This window comes from Panthera leo, chromosome B1 (assembly GCF_018350215.1).
Source record: "Panthera leo isolate Ple1 chromosome B1, P.leo_Ple1_pat1.1, whole genome shotgun sequence".
Lineage (NCBI taxonomy): Eukaryota > Metazoa > Chordata > Mammalia > Carnivora > Felidae > Panthera > Panthera leo.
In genome coordinates this window covers 197,450,286-197,474,815 of record NC_056682.1, presented here as the reverse complement: position 1 = coordinate 197,474,815, position 24,530 = coordinate 197,450,286, and the positions used below count along the sequence as shown (strand labels likewise).

General features: G+C 42.5%; 1 protein-coding gene across 1 annotated transcript in view; it reads right to left on the bottom strand.

Moving 5' to 3' along the window:
- Nucleotides 1-24,530, bottom strand: part of CLNK (cytokine dependent hematopoietic cell linker) — a 162,576-nt gene that overhangs the window by 124,621 nt on the left and 13,425 nt on the right. The window contains exon 2 of the mRNA XM_042936891.1: nt 23,852-23,904. Within this exon, the coding sequence (XP_042792825.1) occupies nt 23,852-23,862 (11 nt within the window). The 5' untranslated portion in view covers nt 23,863-23,904. The remainder of the gene's footprint in view (nt 1-23,851; nt 23,905-24,530) is intronic.

Below are 24,530 nucleotides of genomic sequence, written 5' to 3'. Positions count from 1 at the left end.
CAATCTCTGCTAGATCTCCGAGGTTAGATCTCCCAGCTAATGGCAGGTGAACAGCCCATGTCTCGTGGCATTTATACCTACTGTTTGTTCTGGCTGTGGTGCTCAAACTGAGTCTTCCCTTAAGAAAAGTTCATTTGACTGTGGTAAGGACATGTCAGGGAGCTTCGTGGTTTAGTCAGTCAAGTGTCTGATTCTTGATCTTGGCTCAGGTCATGATCTCACGGTTCATGGGGTCGAGTCCCGCGTCGGGCTGTGTGCTGACATCGTGGATCCTGCTTGGGATTCTTTCTCTCCCCCTCTCTCTGCTCCTCCCCTGCTCTCTGGCTCTCTCAAAATAAATAAACATTAAAAAAAAAGAACATGAGATCTACACTAGTCTTAAGAGATTTGTAAGTGCACAATACAGTGTTGTTTGCTGTAGGTACGATGCCGTACGCAGACCTCTAGAACTTTTTCAGCTCGCTTGACTGAAACTGTACCTGTTGATTCGTAACTTCCCATCCTCTCCTCCCCCCGGCCCTTCACTGTTCCACTCGTTGATTCTATGAGTTTGAACGTTATAGACACTGCGTGCATGTGGAATCATGAGGGATGTCCTTCTGTGACTGGCTTATCTCACTGAGCATAATGTCTCAAGGCTCATCCATGTTGCTGCCATCTGGCAGAATTTCTTTTTTAGGGCCGAATAATGTTCTGTTGTATGTATCAACCACACCTTCTTTATCCGTCTACCCATCCATGGATGGATATCTAGGTTGTTTCTGCATCTAGTCAGGGCGAACAGTGCTCTGAGACCTTGGGCCGTAAGCAGGAGTACAATGAAAGATGGAAACTTCCTTCAAAAGGCCTTCTCTGGTCCCTTCCTGTCTGAGCTCCAGCCCAAGGCATTGGGCAGCCCACTCCATTATGTCGGGCACCCAGCCCTTTGTTGCCCCTCACAACCTGTGATGTGGTGGGAAGGCACAGCTGAGACGGCGATTGACAATGTGTTCATGTCACTGTCCCACTGTCCCGTCAGTGCCTAGCCTGAAACAGAGCTTGCTACATGCCTGCAAAGTGAGTAAATGTGCTTGGGAGGACTTTTAGCTTGCCCTGTTGTTCTAAGATTCTGCGTGCCTCTTGAAATAGCAATCCCTCCTCTTTCCGATGGTAAGAACCTTCCAAATCAGCAGAGTTAAGAAGAAGTGACATAAGTCCTTAAATCAGATACGCTTGAGTTTACATACTTAACTGTGTAACTTTGGAGACAAGAATACCTTTAATCTGCATTTAATCTTTAGGATGATCCTATGACATAATACATGCACATGTATACAGGTACATGTTGGTTACTTTTTAAGTGGCACACATGTGCACATACACACATGTTACAGTTTTTTTCTAAATGTTTATTTATTTTTGAGAAAGAGGGAGAGAGCACAAGTGGGGGAGAGGCAGAAGGAAAGGGGGACAGAGGATCCAAAGTGGGCTCTGTGCTGATAGCCCTGATGCGGGGCTCAAACTCGCGAACTACAAGATCATGACCTGAGCTGAAGTTGAACGCTTAACCGACTGAGCCACCCAGGTGCCCCCACATATTACAGTTTTATGTGGAGATATCTGTTTGGAAATTTTCATATTCTAGTTCCATTTGTTAACTTTAATGCTTCATTTAAATAAAACATAAGCAAAAGTGGTTTAGAGGCTGAACTATGCCAGGTTAAGGTTTATTTTCAAACCCAGAGAGCTTTGGAAGAAGAGACTGTCTATGTCACTTACACGTCAGTGGGGAAATAGACCTAAGCTTTGTGGTATCCAGTGAAATGGTCCAATATTGGGTTTTCAAGACATGCTGTCAGCTTTGGAGTAGATGTGCCCAAGCAAATCTGTTTTGTCAAGAAGAAATTCCTCACTGTTGGTGAATTTGGGCTGAAGAAAACAGAAGTTCAGGAGACAGAAACCAGTCACCACGTCCTGTGCCTCTTGGCAGGGAGCATGACTTTGTAGCCATGCTGCTGTGGTCAAGGCTGGGAAGGCCTATCTCTTCCAGGCTATGCTGGTGTGATGGAGGAAGACTGTCTCTTCTTGTATCTTGTAAGTAAAGCTTTGAGTGTTTTCAGGGGCAAATGAAACTCTCTTTGGCTCATAGGAGCTTAAGCAGCCAGCATTCAAACCATTATTTGTAACTATTGATGGCCCACTGGGAGAGACTTTATGCAGATGTTTCTATAGAAACTGGGTTGATCCCAGCATTATTTTCAAAGTCATGGATTTGACAACATGAAGAAATTGCTGAACTAAGATTCTGTTATCAAAAGTTCACTGAAGAAAATATTTCCAAGGCAGCCTTCCTGGACCTTCCTCCCAACCCTCAGGCAGATTTTTCCACACTCTTGTGTTGCCATCACTGAACATTGTATGCATTTCAATCCCAGTGTTGTCCATGTGCATCTTCATTTATATACCTCTCAGGCTTGCTCTAGACTGTCTGCTCCCCAAGGGCAGGGGCTGGATCTTACTTGTCAGCACTTAATGGGTGGGTCCAGGTTCTGTGGTACACAGGAGACATGGCTCATCCTATGCCGGCCCTGAATTTACCACCAAGAACTTGCTGTCCATGAAGACATTATTCCTTCTGTCAACTGTTCCTTCTGTGACTCTAGTGAAAAGTGGGAACTTGGCAAGTGCAGGTATAGTATCAGGCTTGTTAGGGAACCTTCAAGATCTTCCACTCCTTTCTCCTATCTGATTACAGTTGAACCTTGAAGTATGTAGGTGCCAAGCCCCTGCATGGTCAAAAATCCATGCATGACTTTTGAATCCCCCATAACTTAACTGCTTAAGTTGACTACTTAACTGTTGACCAGAAGCCTTACTGATAACATAAAAAGTCAATTAACATATTTCATATTTTATGTGTATTATATACTGTATCCTTCCAATAAAGTAAGCTAGAGAAAAGAAAATATTAAGAAATAAGGGAGAGAAAGTACATTTATAGTACTGTACTGTATCTATAAAAAAAAATCCACGTATAAGTGAAACCACACAGTTCAAACCCATGTTGTCCAAGAATCAACTGTATTTTATGTGAGGCATTTGAGCTGGTGGATTATGAATATGAATTTTTTTTAGGGCTGGGAAATAGCTAGGCATCTGTCTCCTTCGGATCTTGAGTATTATTAGCAGAAACTGTTTGTTATCATTCACTCCAATAAAGCAGGTGCCAGTTTAAGACAGAGCCTTTTGAACATTGGAAGAACACTTAGTTTATGGACATACCACTGAGATCTCTGGTCAGACTCATGGGAAAAGGCCATATTAAATCCATCCACAATACAGAGGTGAGCCCCTCATCAGCAGGGCAGGGAGAAAACCTCAAGCTCCTACTATGTCCTAGGTGAGACTTTTTTTTGTCTGCCCCTGTTATTCTAAGAGGTAAGTATTATAATCACCATTTCACAGCAGGGAGTTAACTTAAAAAATGTTTCATTTTATGCATTCAGCTGACTCATATGGGACACTATTCTAGGTAACAACGATACAAAAATAAAGAATGCAAACATGTTAGCTGCCCTAAAGCCCATACACATTTCTGCTCTGATCCTCCAAAGGCCAGCACGGGTCAGATGCTGAGTGGAAAGCTGGGCTTTTCTATGCTAAGTCACTGCTCATTTCACTACATCCAGTTGTGCGAGATTCACTCGTTCTGCTGTGACCTCTCTCTGGACACTAGCTCCTGGCAGGTTCACCTTCAGTGTAGCTCAGAAACTGGAAGAATCCGTCATTATGTTTTGTGTTTCACATGCACCCTGGTGTTACAGGACAGGCTCGTCACCTTGTTACTGATCTTCTCAGCAATGCATCTATTTGTACCAATTATCATGTAACGACATGTCACATCATTTGGGTTCCACTGAACTAATTAAGACTTTCGCCAAGTATTATCTCAAATGACAACTGGGGACCGCCATCTTGAGACATCTCTGCTTTAAAAGTGAGGCAACTGGACAATTTATCTGAGTCTCAAATGCCATCAAATTTTGGAACTGCTACCATCTGTGACTTCAAGTTTGAAGAACTAACAATTAAGAGGCACCTGATACTAGGCATTTCTTATATACTTTATGTACCTTATATCATATAAACCTTATCAAGAAAGTGATGGAGGAAAGATTGGGACTGTGCTTTGGTTGATTTCAAGGCTTAATTTCTTTTCACATAATCTCCTTTCACAGAGAGCTTGGTTCTCTATCTTCATGATCAAACATGCTGTCATTTCAAGTGTCTGACATATGAAAGATGGTGGAGAAAATTGGTCCTATTAAATTCCTTTTTCAGATAAGGGATTCCAAGACTCATAAATATCTTATATGGGTTCAGAAAACTTGTGAATGACAGAGAAAGAATAAGGGTTCAGGCTCTGGTTCCCAGCCATTGGCTGCTCTATTGTTCTAGACTCCTAGACCTTAGTGTCCATAGCTTGAGAAAACAAATTAGCTTGACTTGATTTGCTAATAACACTCCAAACACCCAGCTGATACTCTTATTTTTCATCCCTGAAAGAAGGGAGGTCTGGTTTTCCAGGAAGGATAGAACCAGGGGTCTTCACTGGCACAGAAGGAAGCATTTTTTTCACGTCTCACTAAGTATTCTTGTGCTAAAAAAGAAATTTCCTTCCATGTATATGCCTGGCAAACTCGTACTTGTCTTCAATATAATACTTCCCACCTGCTCTTCCTACCTGAGTAGTGGTAGGTGCCCTTAGTTCTGTGCTCCTGCATTATCCTTCACTTTCTCCTGGCACTTGGTACATATCATCTCTTAGAAACTCTTTGCTTACTGGGTCATCGCTGTCCTGGCTCCACTGGATTGTTAAATTTGGAACTGGGATGTCTCCATCTATTGGCCCCTAGCAGCCAGCATGGGGCTTTGTACATAGGAAATAAATGGATCAGTGGATGCACAAATGGATAGACACTGGATTGGATTAACATATGGATAAATAAAGAAGATAATGAGGGATTTTATTTAGACACTTAATTTAGACACTGCTCACTGAGCCTATTTCAATGAATAAATTATAAATTTAAAAAAATTTTAAATGCTTATTTATATTTGAGACAGAGAGAGAGAGAGACAGTGTGTGAGCAGGGGAGGGGAAAAGAGAGAGAGACACACACACAGAATATGAAGCAGGTTCCAGGCTCTGAGCTGTCAGCACAGAGCCTGATGCGGGGCTCAAACTCATGAGCCATGAGACCATGACCTGAGCCAAAGTTGGACGCTTAGCCAACTGAACCGCCCATGCAGGCACCCCTCAATGACTGAATTATAAAGAAACAGATAGCTGGCTATCTCTACAAATGCACATTTGGCTTGAATATACCCATATTTGCATCTATATTTATCAACATCAACATTATCTACCCATAGAAAAATCGCCCTGATCCTACATGCAGAGATCACTGCTAACATTTAAGTGTGGTCCCTTTTAGAATTTTCTGTACCTAGAACGATACATGGTCTTCGACACGAGGGCCATTTTTGGCTGCTTTGACCTTTTATCTGTGCCTCTGTGACTCATCTTTGTGTTTTACGTGAATGCGCTCCTATTTTGTAATCAGAGAAAACAAAGTTTCTTTAAAAATCTTATCTCTTCTATTAAAAAGCCTAGCACCTTTTGGGATTTCTCTTAAGTTGAGATAATAATAACTGCTGAGAATGGCTAAGCATCTATAAAGGATTACTACCTTCAAGATAATGTTCTAAGTATTTTAAACATGACATATGTGAAGTCATTACTGAGCAACCAGGACAACTTAATGAGATGATTATTATTATTATCTACACCGTATTGATGAAGAAAGTGGGATACACATAGGTGCAATAATTCATTTTAAGTCACACAGCTGATAAGTCATCAAACATAATCTGACTGATTGAGAGGGAGGGGGTGTCTCACATTGGTGTTTTTTTTTTTTTTTTTTTTTTTTTTTTTTTTTTTTTTTAGTGTACATTACCTATTTGATCCTTATTTTTATTCCATGAGGTGGAGTATTATTACCTCCCATGGATCCAGGAAACTGTAGCACAGAGAGATGATGTTAGTAATCCAGTCTTCTCGTCTTAAGGACTGGCATAGCCCATATAATAGCCAAACTCCATAATCACTCCATAACAGCAGATAGGGCTGTTCATGTATTTTAGATTTATTTATTGAGGGGTTTATTTATTTGTTTGCTCACTTATGCATACAAAGATTGATCTGTCATACACACATGAACCTATTAATATTGCTGGGCATGGGACAGGCAATAATAGCTTTGCAAAGACTGTATGATACTGTTTTCCCATTTTAATGGATAGAGGAGCCCTTGAGTTCTTTGTTTCTGAAGACTAAATCTAATGAGATGATGTATTCAAATATGAATAGCACAAAGTCTGGCGTGTAGTAAGAGCTTAATTCATGATCATTGAATGAGCATTTGCAAAACTTTGATGAATCACATTAAGGAAAGAAACACCCCAATCCCAGGGATGTGTTACTTCTCTTTACATAAAAATAGAACACCATTGATAACACTGGAAACGCGGAAATTCTCTTTTATTCTATTTTTAATTAAATTTTTGCCAAAATAAAAAAAAATGAATTCCATAAGGAGAATGTCTTTGATTTTTTGCAGTGTGACGAACTAGATACCTGACTGAATCTTCCACAGGAAACGGTTTACAGAAAGCCACTTATTTTGTAATCAATTGCTGGCAAAAGTAAGGACTTTCCAGAGAGAGCCCAAGACTTAAATGAAGGTGAGAACCCAGAGATAGAAGCAGAGTACAGAAGCCAGCTCTCTCCTTGCTGGCGTTGCTACTACAGGGAAAAATGGTCTTTGATTTTCATGGCTTCTCAAAAGGCAGTGGACTTTAAATAAGACTCAGACAGTCTACACTCTGGAGAGTCTAGTATGAGACCCCATCCCAATATAAACTGGATTCTAAAAGGTTAGAGCCTCAGTTTAAGAATGAATTAGGAAAAGGAGTGCCTGGGTAGCTCAGTCGGTTAAGCGTTCAACTCTTGTTTTTGGTTCAGGTCATGATCTCACAGTTCATGAGTTCAAGCCCCACATCAGGCTCTGCACTGACAGTGCGGTGCCTGCTTGGGATCCTCTCTCTTTCCCTCTCTCTCTGCCTCTCCCCTGCTCACTCTCTCTTTCTCTCTCTCAAAATAAGTAAATAAACTTTTTTTTTTAAAGGAAAGAATGAACTACAGAGAAGCCCAGCTTTCTCACTCTCAAAGATTGGTGCAGAGTAAAGAGGACAGTTTCTCCCCTGAGAATTTATCAGGACACATGGGTTTTTAGCCTAGAATGTCTAAAACCCCACAACTTGAGAATGCAGAGCAGATAAGTTCTGATTTTGCAGTTCTTTCAAGCACTCGACAGAAGCAAACACAAATCCTTTCTGGAGGAGCTCACCTTCAATCCATGCCTCAAAGAATTCCCACAGATTAATTTCTAAGAAAAGTGAGCACACAGACAAAATAAGAAAACTCTTAAAATAACAAAGCACCAAAGTAAGATGGAAGAAACACTAGACGACAGAACCAGCTGCTTGGTCTTTAGAGGTTAAAGTTATCAAAGGACATAAACTAAGAGTGTACATCATATTTAAATGAAAAAGAAGAGCCTTTAGTATAAGAAATATCTCTCAGAAATGGTGAAAAATGGGGCTCCTGGCTCAGTTGGTGAAGCATCTGACTTAGGATCAGGTCATGATCTCATGGTTGGTGAGTTCGAGCCCTGCATCAGGCTCTCTGCTGTCAGAGCAGAGCCCACGTCGGATTCTCTCACTCCTTCCTTATCTCTCTGCCCCTCCCCTGTGCTCTCTGTTTCAAATATAATTTTTTTTTAAGTCGACTTTGGGGTGCCTGGGTGACTCAGTTGGTTAAGTGTCCGACTCTTGATTTCAGCTCAGGTCATGATCTCACTGTTTGTGGATTCGAGACTTGCGTCCGGCTCTGTGCTGACAGCATGGAGCCTGGAACCTGCTTTAGATTTAGTGTCTCCCTCTTTCTCTGTCCCCACTCCCCCCCTCCCCCAGTCACGCTCTGTCACTCTCTCTCAAAAATAAAATAAACATTAAAAGCATTTAAAAAAAAGTTGACCTTAATCAGTCTTCCAAACAAAACAATGCCTTGACAGTTTTCATCTGTCGACTAGAAACACAAAATCTGAAGTTGGTATGAAAATTAGGTTTCCGATTCCAAAGCAAAGGCAGAACAATAACAACAACAAAAAAGAAATGGTGAAAAACATCAAAATAGAGAATCAGGATTCCAATGTATCCAAGCAGGATAAATAAGAAGAAATTCATGCCTAGATACAGCATAGTGAAACTGTAAAAAACCAAAGCCAAAGAGAAGGCCCTAAAGGCATCCAGTAGGAAGAGAAATATTGCCTTCAAAAGAATGGCAATTACATTGGTAATTGATTTTTTAACGACAGTCAATATCAATAACAGCAGTGGTTGGCAAAAGAGTGTAGAAAAATAACTTGGTTTGAAGAGAAACTAGCTGTCAACCTGGAATTATATGTCCAATGAAGATATCATTTTAAGAATGAGGGCCAAATAAAGACCTTTTTTTGGCACCAAAAAAACATTTTCTTACAATAAGCCTTGACGCTAAAAAAAAATTCCAAATTGTGTTTTTCATAATGAAAGGAAGTGATCTTCCATAGGCCTGAGATGATAAAAGAAAAGTTGACCAAGATTATATTAAAGATTTGAATATCTGGGTAAATATTTAAAAGGACTGATTGTTTAAAACAATAATAATGAAGACTTAAGGAGTTAACAAGTAAGATAGAGTTAAAATGTTTGAGTATAGTAGCATTTAAATTATGAGTGATCAGAAATAAATTATTAAAAGATCCACATATCACTCCGAAGGAAGGTATATTTACCTTACATGTTGGTAAGGTAAGGCTATTACCTTACATGTTGATAATTATCTTCTAAAAATATCAAAAGAATCACAAAAATAGAATTAGAAGGTATAACTAATAAACTAGCAGAGGTATAATGGGGTAAGAAAAAATACATGCAGACACATGCACATCAAACAAAAGAAGGACAACAGGAGGCCAAAAAAGAACAAAGTAAAGGATGAGCAAATAGAAGGCATCAAATGAACTGTAAATTTAAGTATTTTAGTAATTACAATAATTGTGCATGGAAGCAATTCTTTAGGTGAAAGACAATTTTCCTGGATTGAACAATTTGTAATCCGGGTATACACTTTTTTACCAAAGACATACCTAAAATGTATGGATAGGAAAGTTTTAATATAAAATTATGTAAAAGATATACCATTCAAATACTAACTAAAGCTTTTCTTTTTTTCTTTAAAAAAATTTTTTTTTAACGTTTATTTATTTTTGAGACAGAGAGAGACAAAGCATGAACGGGGGAGGGTCAGGGAGAGGGAGACACAGAATCTGAAACAGGCTCCAGGCTCTGAGCTGTCAGCACAGAGCCCGACGCGGGGCTCGAACTCATGGACCGTGAGATCATGACCTGAGCCGAAGTCGGCTGCTTAACTGACTGAGCCACCCAGGCGCCCCAAGCTTTTCTTTTTTTAATATGAAATTTGTTGCCAAATTGGTTTCCATACAACACCCAGTGGTCATCCCAACAGGTGCCCTCCTCAATGCCCATCACCCACTTTCCCCCTCCCTCCCACTCCTCATCAACCCTCAGTTTATTCTCAGTTTTTAAGAGTCTCTTATGGTTTGCCTCTCTAACTTTTTTTTTCCTTCCCCTCCCCCATGGTCTTCTGTTAAGTTTCTCAGGATCCACATAAGAGTGAAAACATATGGTAGCTGTCTTTCTCTGTATGATTTATTTCACATAGCATAACACTCTCCGGTTCCATCCACATTGCTACAAAAGGCCATATTTCATTCTTTCTCATTGCCAAGTAGTATTCCGTTGTGTATATAAACCACAATTTCTTTATCCATTCATCAGTTGATGGACATTTAGCCTCTTTCCACAGTTTGGCTATTGTTGAAAGCGCTGCTATAAACATTGGGGTACAAGTGTCCCTATACATCAGCACTCATGTATCCCTTGGGTAAATTCCCAGCAATGCTATTGCTGGGTCATAGGGTAGACCAGTGGCATAGAATAGAGACTCCAGAATTGGACCCACAAATGTATGGCCAACTAATCTTTGACAAAGCAGGAAATAATATCCAGTCGAAAAAAAGACAGCCTCTTTAACAAATGATGCTGGGAGAACCAGACAGCAACATGCAGAAGAATGAAACTAGACCATTTTCTTACACCATTCACAAAAATAAACTCAAAATGGATAAAGGACCTGAATGTGAGACAGGAAACCATCAAAACCCTAGAGGATAAAGCAGGGAAAAACCTCTCTGACCTCAGCCGCAGCAATTTCTTACTTGACACATCCCCAAAGGCAAGGGAATTAAAAGCAAAAATGAACTACTGGGACCTCATGAAGATAAAAAGCTTCTGCACTGCAAAGGAAACAATCAACAAAACTAAAAGGCAACCGACAGAATGGGAAAAGATATTTGCAAATGACATATCAGACAAAGGGCTAGTATCCAAAATCTATAAGGAACTCACCAAACACCACACCCAAAAAACAAATAATCCAGTGAAGAAATGGGCAGGATGAATAGATACTTCTCTAAAGAAGACATCCAGATGGCCAACAGGCACATGAAGAGATGCTCAACGTCGCTCCTCATCAGGGAAATACAAATCAAAACCACACTGAGATACCACCTCACGCCAGTCAGAGTGGCTAAAATGAACAAATCAGGAGACTATTGATGTTGGCGAAGATGTGGCGAAACGGGAACCCTCTTGCACTGTTCGTGCAAACTGGTGCAGCCACTCTGGAAAACAGTGTGGAGGTTCCTCAAAAAATTAAAGCTTTTTAGGAAAAAGCATATTTTTAAGAGGGTCACTACATAATGACAAAGGAATTAGTTCACCAGGAAGTATAATACTTTGAAAGTTTTTTTCTCCTTAAAACATATGTTTTTAATAACTATTAGAAAAAAAATAGTGATTTAAACAACACAATTAACAAAACATTTTTTATGGATATTTCAAAAATATGGCACCCAATTATGGTGGTATGTATCATCTTTTCAAGCACACATGGAACATGCAAAAAGTTGCCCTATAATTGGATGTAATGCAAATTCTCAAAAAGATTCACAAAATAATATCATGGGGACTATTTCCTATGACCACCATACAATGAGGTTTGAAATCAGTGACAAAAAAGACAATTGAACAAATCCAAATTTATTCAGAAATTAGGAAGTCATGAGTCAAAGAATAAATGATAATGGGAATAAAAAGATTTAAAACGGAGCAATAATGTAGAAATACAGAACTGAACTATTTATATTAGAAAAGGAGAAAAGCTAAAGTTTAATTACTGAGACACTAACTTAGCAGATCTGTGGTACAACAAAAGCATGATGCCAAGAACGCAGAAGTAGTGAAGAACAGAAGTTACCAAAATCGAGTAAGGAATTACAGCAGAGAGGACTAATAAAACCTACACCATGTAGCAAGTTTGATCAGAAATAAAAGGGAAGACACACCAGAAAAAAATGGGAAGTGAAAAAAGAGACATAACTATGGGTATAACAGACATAAAAATGCTAAGAGAATATCAGTGACGAACATATATTTAGAAACATATAACATATACATACATATAACATACATATAAGAACAAAAATTACCCATGAAGGACTATTTACCAACAATGATAACTGACAATGACACTGAATCAATAGTTGAAAAATCTTACCCCAAGGAAATACCAGTCCAAGACTGTTTCGTTGCGAAAGGAATAAATTATTCTCTACTACACAATTTCTTGTCGAGAATAGAAATTGGTAAATACTCTAACTCATTTGATGAAGCTAGCACAAACCCAATGCCAATATCCAGCAAGGAGAGTAAGAGAAAAGAAAATTATAGGCCATTCTCACTAGTGCTCATTAATGACTCATTGGACCACTATGCTTAAAAATAATAATACATCATGACCGACTCGTGTTTATCCCAGAAATTCTAGTTTTGTTGAGCATTAGAAAATCTATTGGTATAAATCATTGCACTAATGGAAGGGGAAGGGAACATATACATAACCATCTCAACAGACAAAAAATGATTAAATTTAATAGTTATAAGAATAAAAAGACTCCGGGCAATCAAGAGTCGTTAATCTAGGATTTGAAGCCTACCGAAATCTGGAAACAAGTCTCATGCTGAAACATGAAAAACATTCCCTTTAAGATGAAGAACAAGGGTGCTCCCTATCTGTACTTTAATTTAGCCTTGTTCTGGAAGTCTTGGCCAGTGCTGTCCGGCAAGAAAAGAAAAAAAGTATAAGACACAAAAAGGAAGAAATAAAATTCAATTTGCAGATTATATTGTCACCTACATAGGAAACCCTAAGGAATAAATGGACCAATACTAGAATTGATAAAACACGAGCAAGCCTGTTGTAACATACATCATCTCTAGAAATGTATTGTCAATGACAAACGTGAAAACATGGAATTTTGTTATCTCAATATTTACAATACCTTTAAAATATGTAAATTGCTCCCCTCTTCCCCGAATCTCTCAAAAGATGGTAAGGTCCAGTCTTTTAGGGAAAAGATTATAAAACATTATTGAATAGTTAGTGTTGAAGAAGTTTTCCCTCGGTCTCTGCCTCTCTTGGAAGATATATAATATATTAAAGAGCTGGAAATTCAGTGTCTTAAAGATGCTGTTTCTCTTTAAAGTTACCTATAGAATCAACATAATTCTAATCTAAATCCCAAAAAGTGTGTGTGTGTGTGTGTGTGTGTGTGTGTGTGTGTTTACTGACAAGCTGATCCTAATGTTTAGGTTAAAAAGTAAACATTTAAGAGCCAATTCATTGACAAAGTTCATGTGGGGAACATAAATTTCTAGATACCATGAATTACTATAGTTATGTTAATTACAATGTGTGCAATTGACATGGGGCAGATATTTTAATCGTGGCCCAAGAAGAGAAAGCCCATGTATCACAGGTAATTATGACAGAGCTGGCATTGTGGACCAGTGTAGAAGGGATAGACTTTCTAATATATGATACTGAGAAGATTGTGCAGCTGTGTGAAAAACAAACAAACAAAAAAACAAACAAACAACTCATCCCCCTTACTTCATATTATGTACAAATGAACCAACTCCAGGCTGATGAAAAGCCCAAAAAAGAAAGGTGAATTTTATGATGTTTGGAATTTAATATAGGAGACTAACTTAATGAAAGAAAGTTTCTTTAAACAATACACAAACTCAAGAAATCATAAAGAAAAGTTTGTTCTGCTCAACTGCACCAAAAGAAAACATCCAAGGAGAACGAAAACTCAAATATCAAACCGGGAAAAATGTTCCGAATAAATAAATAACTCATACAAATCAACGCGGAAAAGACAAAATGCCTGACAGAAAGGTGGGCAAAAGATTGAAGCAAGCACTCTGTGCATTCGAGAAAAAGCAATTGCCAATAAATATTTTAAAAGAGCTTAACTGCATCTGTCATCAACAAAGGTAAGTTAAAATTAGCCACCGGTTGGGTAAAAATGAAAGCTGCCAGTATGGAGGGTTGATGAGGCTGTAAAGCGAATGAGTCACGTACACACATTTGTGAGAATATAAAATGGCCTGGCGACTTTGGAAACTGTGACATTGTCTAGTAAAGTTGGAGGTATACCTACTCTGTGCCTCAGCGATTTTAATCCTGAGAATGTAGCCCTATGTACAGATAACTCTTGAATATGTGCCCCCAGACTAGAAGATATGCTCCAATGAACTAGAATGTTCTTAGCAGCACTGGCGTGAGCAAAATCTGGAAAACAGCCCGATGTCTACTGAGTAGACAGTGGATAATTAAATAGTATTTTATGCACATAAGGAAATATTATATAGCCATGAAATCAAAGGATTTATGGCTATCCACAATAGCACGGATTATCTTCGGAATGTAAACTGGGCCAGTCGTAAAATAGATTGTGGAATAATGGCTAGCGCTTATGGAGCCCACACTGTGTGTTCCAGGCACTATTTTCAAGGTCGTACACAAATGAGTTTCTCTTCATGAGAAGTAGTCCCCAATATTATTTCCATTTTGCAGTTGAGAAAACAGGCACAGTGATATTTACTAACTTGCTCAAGATCTCACAACTCATGACTGGTGGAACCAGGTGTCAAAACCCAGGTAGTCTGGGCACAAAATATACTGTGTGGTATGATTTGTGGGGGGCCTAAAGTTCAAAAACAAGCAAAAGCAAACAAATTATTTTTAATGATACAAACCCATGTGGCAAAATGAAAAATAAAAGCAAGTGAAGGATGAATCCAGAATTCAGGACAGTTGCTCCCTGTGGGGAGTGAGGGTTTGTGATCACGGAGAAGCGGATGAAAACTTCAAAAGCAGTGGTCATTTTTAAAAACGGAATAAGCACCCATATATGAATTGTTTTCTTGTTCCTTATACCTTATGCATAGTTTATGACTATTGTTTTGTTTCTAATCAATATTTAAAGTGATTGAAAAAAACTAAAGGAAAAAATAAGACCTTGCTGAAGATGGCAGAGGAAGTTCTCGTATTTTTTCCTCATAACATTTCTTGCATCTTGGATGAATCCTTAGAAAAATCCACAGAAGTGGATCTGGATGTAGAATTTTCATTATTTAAAGAATTTCTGTTCAGACAAACAACAATGACAATGAAGAACGGCGTGAATGCCTCTGATCACAGCCTGTCCAAAAAGCAACATGGCGGAACAGCAAGATCCATCCCTTCAATACGGGGTTTTTAAATGTTGCAACTCAAACCCGGGCCTTTATCCTCCTTCTGATGGTAGACTGTGGCTCCTTCTTCCTCCCTCCAATAAAGAGGTGTAGGAAACAGGATTCCACCCTCCGTCAAGAAATTCTCTGCCCAATGACTTAGAATCAGTTTTTAAGGAACAAAATTCAAATTATCAGGCTAACGTTACCTCTTACATTAAATCCTTGTAGTTTTTCCAGCTGTGGTAGTTACTTGAAGTCTATCCCCGCTCCCTCCCCATTCTCAGTTACATCCCATCATCTCCCAAGCTCAGCTCCACTGATTGCTCCTCTGTGAGCTTGTCTTCTCTACCCCCGGTGTGCCCCTTCTCCAAGATTTGCTCCCAGAGTAACCCTTAGCACTTTGCACACGCTTGGAGCAAAGAACCCCTGATTAGCATTCTGCTTGCCTACTATTAGTTATTTAGTGTCATTCTCGTCTAGAATGGATGTTCTTTAAGGTGGGATATCAAATCATAAGAATCTCTAAATTATATTCTGGATGTTCAACAGCAAAGGGTCTTGCATGAAGTAATAATTGTGGTGATCATAAAAATAGTAGGCAGTATCTCTTCTAGTCATCTGCTGTTGCATAACTCATCACTCCAAAGCAGGGGCTTAGAAACCAGGATTTCTTTTTATCTCTCCTGGTTCTCAGCTGGGTGAGTTCCTCTGAGGTTCTGTCATGCTGTTGCATTCAGATGGTTGTCTCAAAGCTGGACCAGGCTGAATGCCCGTGATGGTTTCCTGACTCTCACGTCTGGTGCCTGGTTCCCCTTGGCCTCCCTGTCTCTCCATGAGGGCTTCCCCTGCCTGGCTTATGCTTCTCCATGGCTTCTCCACATGGCTTCTACTTCTCACAGCATGGCGGCCATAGCATGTGACTGGCAGACACCAGCTCCCAAAGGCAGGAAGTGGAGCTGCCTGGCTGTGAAAGCCTCTACCCAGACTTGGCACAGTGTCCCTGCTGTCATATTCCACTGGTCTGTGCGGTCACAGGCCCACACAAGTTGACGAAGGCGAAGAAAAAGATCCACTTCTGAATGGGAAGCACCCAGGTCACACTGCACTAGAGCAGGTGGCCACGATCAGGGAGTACAATCTGCTACAACATCTATGGAATACGCCTTCTGCGTCAGACATAGCGCTAAACATCCTGCACATATGAAGTCACTTAACCTTCTCAACGATGCTTTGAGATAGCTACTGTTTCCATTTAATAGATAAAGAAAATGAGGCTCAGAGAGGCTAATTAATTGCTTTAAATGTCACAGCCAGTAAATGGTAGAGCTGATATTCCCATGAGATCACTCCAGATCCCCCCCTGCCCTGGCTTTTACAACCTTTTTAAGTTTATTTGTTTTGAGAGAGAGAGAGAGAGAGAGAGACAGAGAGAGAGAGAGAGAGAGAGAGAGAACAAGTAGGGAGAGGGGCAGCAGCGAGAAGGAGAGACAGAATCCCAAGCAGGCGCCACACCATCAGCACAGAGCCCGATGCGGGGCTCGAACCCGTGAATCGTGAGATCGTGACCTGAGCTGAGATCAACAGTTGGGCGCTTAACCTACTGCATGACCCAGGTGCCCCCAGAATCCATTCTCTTCATCACAGAAATATTTGGCTTCCTCACTGTGAAAGATGAATAAATAGTTGACATTAATACTTCTTTTCTCTGACTAACCCAACAGATTCATTTTTAAGCTCTTAAAATAGGCATCTTAAAAAATATCTCCCGTGCTCCCCAAAGAAGCAATAGAGAAGAATGGAGAGCGAGAACAGAGAACCATTTGGTAGGTCCTCCTACTCTTCTACTTGATGTTTGGTCTGTGATAGAACTCCTGAGCTCTTGTTTGTGACCTGGCCTCTCTTCACCAGGAATTCTGACATTCCAGGTAGCCTGGCCTCTGGGAAATTCCTTTTGCTCTTTCTAATGGGTACCTTTTTCTAGGACTTCCTGATTTTGGCCCCAAATCATATCCACCCACAACTTTTGAAACGCTCTTCAGCTTTTTGGTATCAGGTGCATTTGCACATGACCAAAGGTTTGCACGAAGTCAACTTTGCTCTCTTCCTGTATCTTATTGGTGGGGGAACGTTGGGTATATGGAAACTAGGACATAAGCTGGTGACTGGTGGTTTGGCCTTCGTGGAATCCCCAACCAGAAATCCTGGACCTTACTTTCAATTTCTCTGCACATTTACGTAATCAAACACTACGTGACTATTATAAATTGTCATTATGGGTCAGGTTCTCCAAACACTGGCCGGACTCGTGAGACTCCCCACGGTCACTGGTTCTGCTTATCGCTAAGTAGTGAAACACGGTGTCTTAGGACGTGGAGGTATTAACAGACCTTGTCAAATTAGTTCATGAGATGTATTGTTTTCTACCAGTGGGAGAATATAAAATATGACCTGCCTAAATGATGGAAGATTGTATAGCTATGGAAATAAGTTTAGTAATGCTGGACAATTGTTATGATACATTAACATTAAAATCAAAATAGGATGCATAGTTTTATAAGAAAGTCTTAGGGACGTCTGAGTGTTTCAGTTGGTTAAGTGTCCAACTCTTAGTATTGGCTCAGGTCATGATCTCAAGGTTCATGAGATCGAGCTCCACACTGGGCCCTGGGCAGACAGCATGGAGCCTTCTTGGGACTCTCTCTCTCTCTCTCTCTCTCTCTCTGCCTCTCCTCTGCTCATGTGAGTGTGTGCTCTCTGTCTTTCTCCCTCAAAATAAACATTAAAAAAAGAAAAACAACCCCGAAAGCCTAAAAAATACCCAATAATCTTGACCACTTTTTCAGTGGTTCCATTATGGTACTTTTTTCTTTGTACGTTTTTGTATCTTAAACTTTTCTACAATGACGATACATGACTTGTGTGATAACGGTAGGCCCGATATGAAAATAAGTCACAGCCTTCTCTATTCTTTGTGATGTTTTTAAAGGCCACAGGCATGAAAGGTCCAAACTTGTGGCGAGTCAGCAGGAGACTACAGTTTGTTCAGCTGGAAGCCTCCCGTGTGATGGCAGGTGAGTTAAGTCAGGGAGTTCCTTCACCAGCTGGCAATTTTGCCACTAAGAGGGAAGGAAGGCTGTCTCGAAATCCCGCATCGCCCCATCCCCAGCCATCTCCATGAGTCTTGGGGCCAACTGTACCTGCTGTTCCTGCACGGAATCCATTGGCCATGTCTACAACCTGTGGCCAATGCTCACCCTGTGGCTCAGCTGTGTTCTCTCACAGCGTGCAGCTTTTTAATTACCAGCCAACCACGATGCTGAATGCCAGCTACGTGGCTCTGAGAGCACCAGCGGATGGGCCTGGTTGGCCCGAGAGTGGATTTGTAATTACTCCTGGGTAACTAGGAAGCCAGCCACGCTGACTACTCTGCGGGGTACGAGACTGTGATCTCAGGATGCTAAAATTGCTGCTTCTCCTTTCCCCAAGATTCAGTGGGATTTACACTTATTAATTCCTGCAAATCAAAACAACGTCATCCCCCGAGGTCGAAGGCAGGCATTGTTCGCATATACCATGGAAGAAAATAATGACCTGGCATACACAGAGAGTTTTATCAGGCATACGTACAGAGGGAGGTGGCATTTATCGGGCACCTCTTGCGTACCAGACACAGAGCTGGCTCTTTGAAGTGGAGTTGATGTGTATCCCCACCCAGTGATAGACTGGCTTTTATCATGTGAGGTCTCGAAGAGACAATATGCCTCTCGTAAGCAAAACAGTCATCCAGTTTGGGGGTGTGTCCCTGATGAGAAATACATAATGATGACATTCTTAATCATCGCGAAGCAGTTCCACTCGGCACAAAGACCATGGATGTTGGAATCCAAGAAGCGCGGCTCTAGCTGCCGCTGAATTGGGAAAACCTGTTACCCAGGGTGGTGGTCTTATGTGGGGACGGGGGCATGCGGTTTCGTGGTAGGTAGGCACAGCATGGCACAGATCCTCATGCAAATGACTGGCTGTGTGCTGGACACAGGCACTCCTGGTCTGCAGAACTTTTATTCTCTTTATCCCTTCTCACAACCAGACGCCGAACTTAGGTGGCAAAAGTATCACAGGGGAGCGTTGTTACTTGCTTACCAGAATGTACAGGGTCAACGAATAACATGCCTTCAAGTGGGCTTTGTTGGTGTCAGTATACAGAGGATCTTTCTTCCAATCTTGAAGCTCACTGTCTCAGAAGGCAGTGAGCCCTTATCCTAGAGTATTCTAGAAGACTCTCAAGTCTGGGGTTACAGCCGCGGGTAGAACTGAATTCCATATCCCTCAGACTCTTTCTAGCTCTCAAACTACTTTATTGTTTTGTTTTGTTTACCACCAAAACTCTTGCCGAAATAAATGAATATGAAAGACAAGTTTCCCGAAGCAAGAAAAGAGATAATAGGTTATTGTCAGATAATTTGATTGAACCCGTGTCCCTGTTTAATAATAGACTGTCACAGTTTGTTTTACATGTGACAGGACACACAGCATTGCGTGCTAGGGGCCATAGTGACACAGCCTTCTCTAATACTCCTAGAGTATAAAGTTTAATCTTGGCAATAAAACTGCCTCATAAAACTTTATGGGTAACAACCGAAATGTCCAACACCAAGGTCAAGATAAAATAAACCACCGGATAAAATACACAGCCACCATTCCTTATCCAAATTCCTTAGGGCTAGGGATTCAGAATATTTTGGAATTTAGGAAAGTAATATTATACATGTAGTAAATGTTAGTAATTTCCCCTCAACGTTTTGGAGCAATGGCCAGTCATTAAAGATACTCCTATTTCTATCATGAAACATATAGATATATTCACAGTAAGTGGGAAAAATGAAGAACATACATCACTTCACTGCAGGTCAAGTTTTGCTGCCAAATTGGTTACAAACAGTTTTCAGTAGTTTGAAGCCTTTGGCTTTGGAATTGTGGATAAAGGATTATGAACCTGATTTAAGCCCTAGCCCCCAAACACCGTGATTTTGAAGAAGACCCTAATGTGGGCTCAGAACACAAAACAGTATTATGGAATGAATGAAAACAGTAGATGCTCTGAAAGTAGGTTTCCTGACATTTAAAAATATTACACAAAGATACAGAAAAATGACGTCAGAAGCCCGCAGCAAGAGAGTGGTATTTTTGGACGCCAGGAAAAAATGGTGACTTTTGTTTTCTTCTTTGTAATTTTGTACCTTTTCTAAAATTTCCAAGAGGACTATGAGTAATTTTAACGACAGACAAAGCCAGCTTGCCGTAGCAACTTTTCAGCCTGTGGGGACACTGCAGGGACACTTCCCCCCCATTAGTCCCCAGTCTGGGATGTGTGAGGGCGTCTCCCTCTTGAGTGCTGGAAGCAGCCTGGCCAGCACAGGGCGCTTGCTTACTGGAAGGGGCTAGAAGCCATCAGTCTAGTGACCTCCACCTCTTTCAAAACGCTCAGAACTGCAGACCAAGTTCTTATCAGTTCTGTCTAGAATGATGAAGAGATCCTGGAAACAAACCCCAAGACCCTTTTATTCAGCCCCAGTGGAGTAAACGGGTCTGTCTACTCTCCCCTAACAGTGCCGACGTGCTCCAAGGAGTAGGGATTTAAGCAGTTGGATTGATTGTTAGAGAAGCTGAAAGCTTTGTTGCAGGGAGAATAAATGTGGGGTAGCCTGCTAATTTCAGAAGCAGTTTAGAACCGGGACATCCGTCCTTACTGTCCTGGAACATCTTTGTTCTTTCTTTCCTGTTTTTCTTCTCTCACAACCACTGTGGAGAGTTGTTTATCCTCGCTAATGTACTTAGAGCAGTCTTTGGTTTTTCAAGTTCAAGTCTCTGATATATATGTACACGTTTGGTCTTTAATTTGTGCCATTCTGCAGAACGTTTATGGTAGTCAGTTGCATTTGAATTAAACAAAAGACCAATAATAACGATGTTTGTTACGACATCTGGATGAATGAAAAAAAGAAAAAAACATTGGTGGCACTTTGCTGTCATGTGCTGCATAAGACTAAAATGACCTGCCCAACCTACAGGTAATGTAAGGAATTAGCCGTAGCTACAAAGGCCATTTAGAATTCCGGGTTATAAAATAGCAAGGGATTCCAGGTTCCAGAGTTGTAAGGCCTCTTAGACCAGCATCTCACAACCTTAGCTGCAGATTGGACTGAGATGAGCATTATAAGTAAAGTCCGTGTCTGGGGATTCTGATTTCTTTGGTCTGGGGGAAGACCCTGAACTTGCTTCTCATCTTGAGCCTCCTTGATGATCCTATTCTTCAGTCAGGTGTAAAATCTACTGCCATGAATTAAGTGGGTTTGTGATTTTCACGGAGGAAGGAGTGCTCCCCCAAGGCATCGCAGGACAAAACCTGTGTGTGTGTGTGTGTGTGTGTGTGTGTGTGTGGAGAGGGAGGGCCATAAATTTCCAAACTATTCTCACACAGTGTCCCATATGTGACCGCCTTCTCCGAGTCCTGTGTTGGCGAATATTATAGCTGCCTCTCGAGCGTGCCAGGAGGGAGATGGCTCCGGGGCCGCTGTTCTAATCGGGTGGGTCTCAAACTTTAACGTGGCTAGAAATCAACCGGGGGTCTTGCGGAAATACAGATTCTGATTCAGCACCCTGAGAGGAGAAAACTAACATTTATGGAGTTACGGTGATTCGGTTCTGTCCTCTGGGAGCTCTATATCTGACACGACTCTAATGCTGAACTCTTAAAGCCACCCTTTGGAAGCTTGATGAAATGTAATTGCCAAGAGGCCAACTGTCTGGCTAGAGATGAAAGCAACCCGAAGTCCTCCTGAAGGGGCAACACCTGTCTTCTTTATGGAGGAGACCCTTGGCACAGGCTGGAATCACAGGGACAAACAGAAGCAGGGCTGCAGGCTAGGGGCTCTCGACCGCACAGCCAGGTGGAAACTCAGAGCACATGTCTGTTGAGATTGTCAAAGTAAGCCCACATTACCCGCGAGGAGGGGTGTGGGCCTAAAAAATAAAGCTCTGCTGTAGTGGGTTGAACGGCAGCCCTAAAATATTTCCAGGTCCAAATCCTGGGCACTTGTGAATGTGACCTTATGAGGGAAAAGGGTCTTTGTAGAAGTAGTTAAGGATTTTGAGATGAAAGCATCCTGGATTAACCAGAGGGGGTGGAGCCCTAAACCCAAGGACAAATGTCCTTATAAGAGAAAGGTGAGGGAGATCTGAGGAAGAAGAGAAGGCACAGACCCAGAGCGGAAAATGAGTGGGGGCGGAGGCAGACAGCAGAGTGATGCGGCCACAAGCCAGGGAGCCCCTGGGGTCGCCGCCCAGACCGGGTGGTGGTGGCAAGGGCGGATCCTCCCTCCCGGCTTCAAAGTGAGCAGGGGTCTGCCCACACCTTGATTTTGGACTTCTAGCCCCACAAAGTGCGAGAGAATACTTTTTTGGTTGTTTTAAGCCACCCAGTCTGGTGGGAAGCAGATGCACCTGCCTTCCCCTTCATTGTGCTGCCACAGAGCATTTACTGGTCTGGCAATGGAGCTTCTGTCTGCCACACTCATCCCTGGTTGTAACCCGCAGTCTGAGAATTCGTCCCCTTTGTCCCGCGACCCTGGATCAGGCAGCTCTCTGCTCCCCTCCTGCCTCACCTGCCCAGCTCACTGCCTGCCTCAGTTTCCTGCGGAGGTGGGATAAACAGACGGAGCCCTGGATTTGGAGCCAGACAGACTTGATTTGCAGCTCTGACTCCTTCCCCGCTTTCTGTGCCGCCTCGGATGAGTCACTTAGAGGGGGAAGCCGACGCCCAGAGAAGTCAGTGGTGCCTGCCCGCTGTCTGGCCCCACTCGCTACAGGGTCAGAGGCGAAGGGCGTCCTGGCATCTCACACGGAGGAGATGCTCCATAAGCCAGGAGCCCCAGCTCCCGCGTCCCACGGGCCTGGGTCTGGCTGTGTGTCACATCACCCCACTGTGACGCCTATGGACAACCGTGATGCTGGGACTGCGGCCTCCCGTCACTCTGGACACCGGCCCTGCCTCCAGCACCCGCCTGTAAGACTCGGGCATCACCTGGTTACCCTGGGCTGTCCCCCAGGCTCCCCCTAAGACCAGGAATCCACCAGAAACCAGGCAGCCGCCCTTCTCGAGGCCGGATCCTGCTCTCTGGAGGGAAGGTCAGGTAAGTCCCCACGTGTCATACAGCCATAAAATGATGGGGCCAAAAAACAAGGGATTTTTACACCAGGTCTGCCTGACTCTGAAGCTCATGTTCTTACTTACACCGTGACGGGGAGGGTAAGTGTGCTACCTTTCCAACGGGCAAACTAAAACAAACAAATGGGTAGGTAGATGGATGTTAACATGAACACACCACATTCTCTCAATTTAAAAGTTTTGTTTCCTCGTTTCTCATTATAGATATTTCCTATGACTTGGAAGCCTGCATTGCTTTTTTGTTTTAACCAGAGTCCGAGACATCAGGAACGGGATGGATGTTGTGCTGAATCAGACACACGTTAGGATATCCTAAACTGACCGCATCACCCTCCCCGGGCTGCTCCACGAACCCAGAATTGGACTCCAGGGTCTCTGCTGGGGCAGCACGCGTGGGAACCACTGTTGCTTCGGTTCTGCCTTCGGACACCGGGGTGTGAAGTGATGAATGGTATTTCATGGTGCTCAGCGGGCGTTCTGGGGCTGGGGTATCCCGTCCCCGTCCCGGCCACACACCCATGCTGGGCGAGAACAAGCGGCCGGCCCGCAAAAACACTGTCCCGGTGGGAAATATGCTTCGCTGAGCACCGACGTGCACATCCTCGGCGCCCCCCGCCCCGTCTCTGGGGCTCGGCCCTGACGCTGGCAATGCCCTTCCTGGGGGGCACGCTGATGCCCTTCCTTGGCTTACATTCCGGTTCCCAGCGGGAGAGGGGAGACTGGGACTCAGAGTGACGCCCGGGTACTTACTGTCTGTTCATAGTTCTTGGTGCCTCACGAATAAGTGGGATCTTGAATTCAGCCTGTGGAAACAAAAAGTAAAACCCGTTACCGAGCCCGACACTTCGTGTTTTAATTCCGGCGAACACGCGCCTGTCGCTCCTCGTTAGAATGGGGTACAGGTGCCGGCTCAGAGGAAATGACGGGAAGGGAATCAATCCGGGTTGATAATTGGTTTATTTCTGGAGCGGGTCGGGGGAGGGGCCGTTGCCCTGACAGGCTGTCCTCTTTCTGTCAGGATCCATCCCGTCTGCCCTGGGGAGCTGAGCACACACACCCCGAGCCTGGTTTTCCCTGGCGTGCAATTGTGTACTTCCCCTGGGCACCTGCTCGGCTGGCTCTGTGCAGGGCGCCCCTGCACGTGCAGGAGAAGGGGTGCTCTTCCTTTCCAAGTGTGGCTCTGCCATGAAATATTTATTGGAAGCGACATTTCTCTACCGCGTCACCTAGGACACAACCATTTTTTTTTTTTTTTATTTGTGGCTTGTATTCACCCACACAGGAGAGATTATTAACTCCATTTCCCAAATACATTAGCAGCAGAGACCCTGGGAGTGTTCGGTAGGGGCTTCACGGCAATAATTACATTTCATCTACACAAAGACTCCGGGGGGTATGAAGGATATTGCCCCCCGGTACCAGTTGGGTT